Genomic DNA, 10,495 nt, shown 5'->3' with positions numbered 1-10,495 from the left:
TTAGTTCAATCATTATGATTAGTTCATAAATAGCCTCTCCACTCCTCCGGATATTCCCGGAACTGCTCTTTAACAATGAATTAATTAGGCCTATCCGGTTGTTCCTCACTGGAAGTAACAACTCACAATTCTGTGTACAGTACTGTTAAGTGTTAGCAATGGTAATAATTACACCAAAGCTGTTGTGACAAGTCAGCTGCAGTATAGGCCTATGCTATATTTATATTTAGGCTATAGCCTATCTTATTTTTTCATTCAGGCTTTCACGCACACACACACACACACACAAATATGTTTAATGTTCTTGTCTTGATCAATGTTTTGTCTGAACCTTTGTCAGTTTAATAAGTTTGAACTGACTTACTTACCTTACTTGACTTTACAGTAGAAATGACAAACAGCAATTTGATTTGAAGGCATACTAAGCTCCAACTGAAAGCCCATACACATCCTAGGCATACTCATACAGTTTTTTACTTCTACTGCCTCTCTCAGTAGCTCTTTCTGCCAAGGCACAAGATAAAGTGATTTAATGTTTAGAATGTCCTTATCTTTACCTATTTCCAGCTCAGCATTGGCACAACTCATGCTCAACGACTAATGTTGCAGAATTATCTACTCCAGCCTCCTCATGTGCCAGCAGCACTCCTTTTATTGAGTGGCGCATAAACAAAGCTTAATGTGTAGCCAGTCTAATTGAGTTTGGTAACATCTATTATACCTCTGCCTATCATCAACCTGAGCAGAGGTCTTATCAGCTGATATCAAGTGCTGATAACTTTAATGCAGAGAGCTGAAATAAAAAGTAATACAATACTGTATTACTAACAGTGGCTGGATACAGTTTACAACCGCTCATACAAGAGGACAACTTTAAAAGCAATGGCAGTTGAACTAGTACATTCAAGACTGAAAGTTTGTATTTGTAACAAACTCATACTGTATTTTCAATATGCGCATTGAAATCTTGGAGTGGCATACTCATAAGGATGACCTGAAACTCTAATGTGCAATAAGAAGAACAAGTAGAGAAGAATTGGAGAATAAGAGAAAAGACAGTCTGTATTATGTATTAAAGAGAGAAAGGGCATATTTCAATATTTCAAACTCTCTTGCACAAACACACATATGCACACATGCACACGCACGCACGCACACACACACACACACGCACACACACACACACACACACACACACACACACACACACATAAATAAATAAAATAAAATGTGGTAGCTCAAAGTCTTGTTTGTTTTAATAAGTCTTTTATAGAAATATTTCTTCTTTCTGTATCTATGAACAGTGCAATCCACTACTTTCCTCCATAAGGCTAAACATGGGAGTTAACAGATTATCATTAATTATCAACACCACTCTAAACACTCATGACTATGTGGATTACTTGACATGAAAGCATGGACAGTGGGTTAGGTTGGCCACAGTAAGCGACTAATATCTACATCAATGTTTACCTTACACGCACAGTACAGACGATGGAAGTTGACATTGACACAGCTTACAGTATGTGGACACTTAAGGAGCTTTTTGGTAATAGGTTTGCGTTACCATTGTATGAAGTCACTTTTAGTCAATAAACCAAAACATCAGCAATGAATGACAAAAGCATTCATTCACACTAGAATAGAAGGAATTCTCAAAAGGTTGGATATGACCATTTCTTCACGTCAAAGCCATTTCAACTTCTAAATACCCCAAAAAAAGTTCAACTGATTGAAGTGAAAATGACAAAAAGTGAAGGTGCAGGCTGCAGATGAGTAGCTCAATTATCAGCCAGAACGCCTCCCAGCAGGTACACACAGGCTACTTTCTGATGCTCTCTAACAATAAAACAAAAGCCTCTCCTTGGATGTATCAAATCCCGCTGCTGCTCCTCCGTGTTATCTGTTGGTTGCATGTTCGGGAAGTCGGTGTGTGTTCTGGTTGACATCTAGCAATCACAGGAACGACCTGCAGACAAACAGACAGACAGGAAGGTGAGTTTCCAAACTCAGATTCTGCTTAAGAATGTGATGTAACATAATACACTGGGTTAAAATATTACATTTTTATTTTTTTTAACACACACTTTTACGGCTTTATTTATTTTATTATATATATATATATATATATACTTTTTATAGTGATTAATGAACTGTATGAAATGAATTGTTCTTTTTGTAATTTATTTGTAGCTTTGGCAATATCATTGTGTTACATTCATGCCAATAAAGCTAGATTGAATTATCTTTCTTTAAAATTTAAAGAATAATTCCATTAATTTATGATGTGATTTAAACTGTAGTTTTACAACTATTCAGAGCTTTATTTATATTTCATAATGTATGACATGTCTGTACTGTATGACTTTCTCTTTACATCACTATTTCTTGTTATTACTGTTATTATTATTTTTGCAAATGTTACTGCCTTTTTTTCTGCAAGAAATCATAGTTACAAACCACTATAACCTCATTTGAAGTATTATTTCTTCCATTAAATGAATTAACTATATTATAATTATACTGTATTGACAGAAACAGAATCTTTGACAGTATGCCATTGTGCCCATGCAAGTGGAAATTGTTCAATCAGTGCACTGTCCCTGTGGGCCTTGTTGCATATGTACTGCACACACACGCGCACACACACACACGCACACACAGTGTTTTTCCATATGGGCCACCTGTGCATGTTGTTTACATCAGAGCTGTTAAAATCAAACTAGCTAGGTTTTCCACTAGCATCTGACATAACCAGTGTCATCAGTGCTGAGGCCCAGAAACTGCAAATTTGCATTACAAAGTGATGATGTGGAATTTAAAAGAGGCAGATGTTTCCCATGTTCAAATAAAAAGATACTAGCATGATGGAAGGTGTAGGATCCTGCTCTGTTCTGGAGTTTGGCCCCTATTATGGACTCTCTTTTGGGTCTCTCTACTTTATGGAAGTGCAATAGGACTACATAAATTACTGGAGTATCCCTTTAAGTATTAAGACTGGTAGAAGTCTTTGCTTTTTCACTGCAGTGGTACAGGAGGTACAGTAAAGGTCCTCTATCATGCATTAACAAGATCCTGGGGAAGCAAACAATAATGCCCTCTAGTGGCTGAGTTAATAATCTTCAACACAGTTTCAATCTCAGTGTTAAAGTGTCTTAAAGCTTCTTTTACCCCATGATGTAAGACATACACTGTACAGTAGATGTATACATATTCTCTGTTTCATTGGTACATAGTATTTCTGATTCTGAAACTGTACCATGCTTGATGTGTGTGTAAGTTTCACCCAAGAGAGCACCTTCTACATTAAATAGAAGTATAGTTGCTTCTAACACTACCCTTCCTCCCCCTCCTTCCACGCCTGCCAGAAACCCAGATTCCCACCACCTGTCCATGGCATCTGAGTCCAACACTTCCAGAGCTTTCCATACCGTGTCAGTGTGTGACATGAGTCCGTTTACAGTGAAACAGATGGACAGAGTAAATATAACTTCAGACCGTAACAGGACAACTGGGTGATGAAAACTTGAATATTTCAGAGGGTAAGAAGCTGTGCATCTTGCTAAACACAAGTCTAAATACATGTCTACTACATATGCCGTATTTTATTTGGAAAACAAAAACATCAAAGCAGAAGTGGGATAACAGGTATATTTATTTAGAATAGTTAGCCTGTGGTAATCGGAAAATGGACAAATTCTCTGCTCTTCTTTCAGCTTGTTTCTCTTGTCATGTGTCTGTGGTCACAGGCGATCACCTTTTCTGTTGACAACTACAAACACACCTTCCTTTGGGGGTTACTAAATATGTTAGTGGAACTGAGTATACATTAAACTGTAAAAGTGAAACCCGTGAATAACTTTTATTCGTTCAGCCGTTCCAGGTTTCACCTCTTCAGAATGTCATCATCATAGCCTTGGCAGCTGGGGGTTTTAGATAGGATCTCACACCCAAGGCAGCTAAAAAGGTAAAGAAGGGTCTGCTTGGAGGTGAACAAACATTACCTTGATCGGAGAGCATCTGCTGAGCATTGCTTCCTGTCCTCCTTCTGAAAATAAAGGCGAGAGTAAGAGAAGAGAAAAGCTGTTAAATATTAAATGAAAAATGTTCCTAGTTTTGAGTTTCCACTGCAATTACACAAATGTTTTTCATGTTCAACTGTATGAAGGCTCACCTCCTGTCCTGGTTGAACTTGCACCTGCAGTGGCCACCTGGAACAAGAGAAACGACACATCGACTTACATTATGATATCTGTGTGTATTTGAGCTTTGTCTGTGTCTGTTTATCACTATGTACGTATGTGTGGGTAAGGGTGTGTGTGTTATTTGCATCTTACTGAACAAGATGGTAATGCCAATGAGACAGAGGACGGCAGCTAGAATCAAGCCTCCAACACGCAGTCTGTGGTAGTCTGCACAAAGAGGTCATGGTTACCATTTGAAAATACATACATTAATATAACTAATAAAAAGCAAAATGACATGGGAAGTACCTTTAAAAGTAAGATACTTTTTTATTACAATTTTATTACACAAAACCTTTAAGTACATGTAGAATAGTGAGTTTTAAAAAAAATCAAAATGCCCTTTATGTCAGTGATACAGATCATCTTCCTAGTTCCATCAATATATAAATGAAAGTGAAAATAAGTTAAAAATAAAACACTGAATTACCAAAGGTAAACGGGTCATCTTCCACTGTAGAAATGAAGAGGATCAGAGGAAAGTTGGTTTCAACAGCAGACAAATGAAGATATACAGAAACATCCACATTTCAAACCATGACATAATGAGGTCAACAGCATAAAGTGAGGCCTAGTTTCATGCTCTCGCTAATGATTGACATACCTGACAATCAAATCAATATATTTCAGCTTAAAACAAACATTACACCAAATTTGATAAATATACAAGTCCTGAGATATTTGAGACATTACAAAAATACAATTAAGGGTACAGAATTTTCTTATTAACCATAGATAATACTCAAATATATTTACTACTAAAATTAAAAGAAGAAACCTTTTAAACTATATTGACATGTTAGTGTACTTACAGTTCTGTTCTTCTGCAAACACCAGGGACACAACTGCAAGAGTTCAGAAGGAGAGATTCATTTTACAATAGTGAAACACAGCTTGAGGCATCTCACTTTGTTTATCAGGGCTCAAGAGGGTGAAAAATCAAAGAAAAATAAATCATTGCTGTTGGTTTAATTGGTAAGTAAAGATTCATGAGGTCTTAACGCTGTTAAAATACATATAATAGTTTAGTTTTGTAAACTTAATATTGTAGTAAATTTTTTATTTTCAGTTTAAATCTTCCATCCATCCATCCATCGTCAACCCCCCCCCCCCCCTTTTATCCTGCGTACAGGGGGGGCTGGAGCCAATCCCAGCTTACATCGGGCGAAAGGCAGGGTACACCCTGGACAGGACGCCAGTGCTTTTAAATTTTTGCTGTGTTTATTGGAAATCCAGATCTGTTTGAATAGGCTAAAACAACCTGTCTGTTTCATCTCTCCTCCTCCCCTTCATCTTCTCACTTTTACACCACCTGAAGGAGCTGTGGATGCTGTAACACTCACCATTTCAACACTGTAAGCACAAAGCACTTCATTTGCCACCTTACTTACAGTGTCAGGGATTTGCTTTCTATTACAGTCTGTTTCTATAGGAAACCATAATCAGTCAGATGCAAATTTAGAGTGAAAGGGCAACCAGACAGCCGCTGACGAGGCAATCTCTGACCACTCATCCACCCTGCTGCCTTTTGTCTCACGTCAAACATGTTACTCAGTGTCACAGACATATAAATAAGTGAGCAATGCGCTGATGGAAGACAAAGCTTCAGGCAGAATTTCCTCTGTAAAGAGGAAGTGGAGCTGTCAAGTTACAAGTACATAGTGACGCAACATAAATAGCGTTTAGTGTTAGGTCTCTCTGGTTGACTAAAACGGATCAATACACTGACAATATACAGTGAAAATGAAATTGATTGTCTTTCTTTCTTGTTAGAATAAAGAAGTTACTAATTTAATGAAGGAATTCTTGAGGATTTGTAAAAAGAAAAACTGTGATTTTACTCACGTGTCACCAAAACCAAAGCAGAGATCTTCGACATCTTCAAGCTTGAGGCTGTTTACCTGCAGAGATAAATACAGACAAACAATCAGGAAGGTAATTCAATTCATGTATACTAATAATATTTATGCATGCAGTGGGCATATTCTAAGTTAGTTACCAAGGCAAAACCACCTCAGTAATAAAGATATGTAACTTGTATTAACTAAAAATCCTTTACTTTTGACTTATGCTTGCATGTCGATTGAAACCATTAACAACTAACTGTGGTGCACTGACGGGGAATTTGCAGGCTATAGCTACATTAACATGTGGTAAATAACATTATCTCCAGTCCCATTGGCACAAATAATCTAATTTTAAATGTCCATGTTAGAAAGCTGATTAAGGTACTCCAAAATGGCTCGGATCAGCCAACAGAGCTAAGAGCCTTTCCGTGTTTTCCAAGGGCCACTAAAAGAATTTAAACACACAGAAACTTACAGTACATGCCTCCGTTCCGTCTGAAGCACGCACAAAGAAATCAGATCGAATTTAGATTGGCACAAAGTGCTCTCTCTTTCACACTTAGAAACTTGATCTGATGTCGATGGGTACAGAGTGCTTTGACATGGCAGCATTACACTGCTGCCTTGTCAAAGCTTCAATCTTTTTCTCTTGTTTCTCTTCCTTTTCTCTTTTTTCTTGTTTCAATGCTACCTTTTTATTCACAACAGGCTTATTCCGCCATACATGTATTTGTAATCACTTGCTGCTACTGTCCAGATTTTTGCTTTGTTTTAAATTAGTTTTTACTTGCTTACAAAGAAAATCCATGATAATAGTATCAAAGTGTACTCACCCCCAAAGCTATTCCTGTCTGTAATATCATTTTAATCTCATTTCTAGCGTAATCAGCCATCAGTCAATCAAATGCCATCAGTCAATGGAGATATATTTATTTTCTAATGCATGCTAATTATTTAAAAGTGACAAAAAGCTCTCTTATCTTAAATACCTCCAGCCAGAGTTCTCTTCTGACAGAGACAGAATTTACATTATTCTCACTTATATTATCCTTTATGTACAATTTCCTGACAGCTGCAATTATAACCCCCACACTGTCTGAGTGGCTCAGTCTCCATGATGTGTTAGCTGCCCTGGTGAAGCAGCAGCAGCAGAGGTAACATGTGCACTGGGAAGAGACACACCTCAAGTAACACAGCAGTTGATTTTCCGCTTACTGCACCTTTCCATCTGTGCACATTTCAAACTGGCATTTAAGCACGGTCATGTGTGAGGGAAAACTGGCATGCATACATAAAAACGCATCATTTGGATGGCATCAAATTCAAGTTGGGTTGACTGACTTGAGTGTTTTGTCTAAGCGGTAGTCTGAACACACCTCACCTTATCCATCAGCAGCATTGGAGCATCTAGTCAAATGAGTTTACTGATTGCACTGGTCGGAGTACCTGCTTAAGCTACTGCTTTCCCTGTACAGCAGTCTGATCGTTCTGTCCTCTTTGTCTGTTCAGACTTAAACTTTATGACATATTAGGATATGAAACAGCGTTTCCCATTTGAGAAGGGTGGAAGAAATTGAAAAGGACAAACAAGAAAACGCAGTGTTGAAGGTTAAAGGTAGAGTAGCGCTGTGGAGCAGTTTCTTTTATGAGTACATCTCTGTTTTGTTTGTCGCATGCAGGTAGTTTTTGGATGTTTGTTTTTAAAGAATCTGTAAGGATACAGTGACCTATGAGATCCCAATACAGGATGTAAGTAAAACAATGTGTCTCCCTCCTTTGCTGTTGGTATTTGGAGTCTGACAAAAAGGGAGAAACAGAAGAGCAGGACCAGTGCTCCTCTCCTGGAGCCTCTCCACAGCAACCAAAGGCGAGGCAGGGGGAATGTAGGGGATGGGAAACAGGCCAACAACCACTAGGGAATGGTTTACCTCCGGAGAAAAACACACAGGGTAGAGAGGAGGGCAAACACAGAAACTGGAGAGAGGAGGACAGAGACTGAGAAGAAGACACAGAGGGCAAACTGAGGGGGAGGCAGAAGAGAGAAAAAGAGGAGTGAGAAGAGACAGGACAGGATGAGAAATGTAAAAGAGCTGGCACCTCCCTCCTCCTATTTGAAGATCATATTCTAAAGCAAATGTTAGTATAAGGCGGAGCCAGGAGGTGTGTGCTGGAGCTGTGTTTTCATTGTGTTTATGGCTTGCTAAGAAGACAAAAGCACAGCACCTTGGTAGATAAGTAACGTATGGTGCACATATCAAGCTGGGTGCTTCTACAATATTCAGCATCAAATATCAGTGGTTCAGGCCTGCAACTATACATTTTTCACTGATTAATCTGCAGATAATATCCTGATTAATAGGCAAATTGTTTTGTCTGTAAAATGTGAGACAGCAGTGAAAAATCACAATTTCCCAGAGCCCACTGGAACATATTCCACTAGCTGGTTTCGTTGTCACATGCATATTTTTTTTAATTTAAATTGCTACTTGAACAATTTATAGATCAAATCAGACCAAATAATTAAAAGTAGTTGCAGATTCATATTCTGTCAATTGATGACTAATGAACTATTTGTTTCACATCTAATTTCTCTGCAACTTCTACAAAATAAACAAGGATCACATTCAGTCTTAGCAAAAAGTTTGATCCAGGCTGACAAATATAACCAAAGAATTTCTGAAGACTCGTGCCTCATACAGAGTAGTTTCTTTGCCTGAGTAAAAATTCCCCTGTGGAGCCACATCTCCAGCTCTGCTTGGTTCAGGGATAAAGACTTCTCTGTTCTGGCTCTGTCACGCTACTCTGCCTGTCTCTGACTGTCCCTCGTTTTTTGTTTTTGCTGCATCTCTCTTTTTCTTCCCGTCTTTAGGAGGAGTTTTTCAACTTTTTTTGTCTCCTGGTCTGGTTGATTTGTCTCTCTACACCCTCTGTTTCTTTCATTGTCTCTTCTCTCTCTCGGTGTGATACTCCACTTACCGGAAACGCTTTAAGAATCGCCCGTTTGTTTGAAATCACTGTAACACACTGCTGTTCTGCTTTTGTTGAGCTCCTCTCCAACCTCTTTAAACCTCTCCTCTACTACTTCCCCTTTCTGACACACTCCAGCACGTCCTTGCTCCTTCACTCTTCCCTTCTCCTCTCTTGCTGTTAAGTCTTTTCCACTCATTTATCCCTTTCCTTAGAAACCCTAAAGCACAGGCTTTCTAGGCTCTATGCCCGTCTCGCGCTCACACACTATCATCTTCTCTTTACCTCCCACTCTTGTTCTCCTCTTTTATCCAGCAGTAATCCCACACAAGAAGCTGCAGGGCTCTCAAAAGAGTCACAACTTAAATGTAGCCATGTATCAGTCAATCACTCTGTCTTTCACTCAGTCAGGGACCCACTCACAATTCACTCAAGTTAATATTTGCTGTGAAGAGTTTTCATAGCGATTATTTCTTCTCTAAAACATGTCTCACGTAGAAATCTGTTAATTATCTAGAGTATCAGAGATTACTATCTAACTAACTAATTTAAATGTTGTTGTTTTTTTACTGCTGCGAGCACCACAGATGAAAATCAATCCACTGGGGTGGAGGCAGATATATTAGAGATACTAATGCTGCGTTCCATTTATCTCAGAAATCGGAGCTCGGAATGACGTCACGCCCGAGTTGACGGCATACCAGTTACAAGTCGGAAAACCTCGCACTACCAGCCGTTGTTTACAAATGGCCAGGTTAGCCATTGTTACCAGCACCGGCTGATAAAAACGTATTACGCATTACGCAGTATTTACGCATACTAAACACAGTAGCAACATGTCCACAGACAGTAGTTGGACAGCACTTTGTGTACGAAAATTTATATGAGATACAATTACACAGAAGTGCTAATGAACAGTATAAACTACAGCGTTCACTAACTGTTGCTGGAGCAGCCATCTTGGGTCATGAAGTCGCGGGTAGTGCGATTCTCCCGACTTTCCGAGTCGGAGATCCGACTGGGAACTCGGAAATTTTGACTTCCCAGTACAACTGGAATGCACCATAACATCAGATCTGGTCACTTAAGCCCAAAACTATCTGAATATACACATGGCAAAAGGCCAACCAAAAACCTATTCTTCAGTCCTGCAGCTAGCAGGGAAAATTCGTTGTCGATGGTGACTATAAGGAAAATATGTAAGTGGGCATAAATGTCTCCATTCAGCCATAATTCTGACTGTGAAACTGCTTCTCTCCAACACTTCAACCAACAGACAAAACACACAAATATACACATTGAGGGACACCAGCTGGCTTTGAACATGAGACAAGTGTTTAATCTCTTGTGACTAAGTAAGGGGACAGCACACATACAGACACCCCTACAAGCACATTCAGTACACACACACACACACACACACACACACACACACAC

General features: G+C 38.9%; 1 protein-coding gene across 2 annotated transcripts in view; it reads right to left on the bottom strand.

The window, feature by feature from the left end:
- Nucleotides 1-1,234: 1,234 nt before the first annotated feature.
- LOC123967771 (phospholemman-like) overlaps nt 1,235-10,495 on the bottom strand; it is a 15,683-nt gene continuing 6,422 nt past the window's right edge. For both annotated transcript variants that reach the window (XM_046044014.1, XM_046044015.1), the window contains exons 2-8: nt 6,090-6,145; nt 5,057-5,089; nt 4,675-4,698; nt 4,338-4,412; nt 4,175-4,211; nt 4,005-4,048; nt 1,235-1,969 (exon numbers count right to left, since the gene is read on the bottom strand). In XM_046044014.1, the coding sequence (XP_045899970.1) occupies nt 1,950-1,969; nt 4,005-4,048; nt 4,175-4,211; nt 4,338-4,412; nt 4,675-4,698; nt 5,057-5,089; nt 6,090-6,123 (267 nt within the window). In that variant the 5' untranslated portion in view covers nt 6,124-6,145 and the 3' untranslated portion in view covers nt 1,235-1,949. The remainder of the gene's footprint in view (nt 1,970-4,004; nt 4,049-4,174; nt 4,212-4,337; nt 4,413-4,674; nt 4,699-5,056; nt 5,090-6,089; nt 6,146-10,495) is intronic.

The sequence above is a fragment of the Micropterus dolomieu genome, linkage group LG03 (genome assembly GCF_021292245.1).
Source record: "Micropterus dolomieu isolate WLL.071019.BEF.003 ecotype Adirondacks linkage group LG03, ASM2129224v1, whole genome shotgun sequence".
Lineage (NCBI taxonomy): Eukaryota > Metazoa > Chordata > Actinopteri > Centrarchiformes > Centrarchidae > Micropterus > Micropterus dolomieu.
The sequence above is the reverse complement of the archived record's forward strand: the minus strand, read 5'-3'. Positions and strand labels throughout refer to the sequence as shown.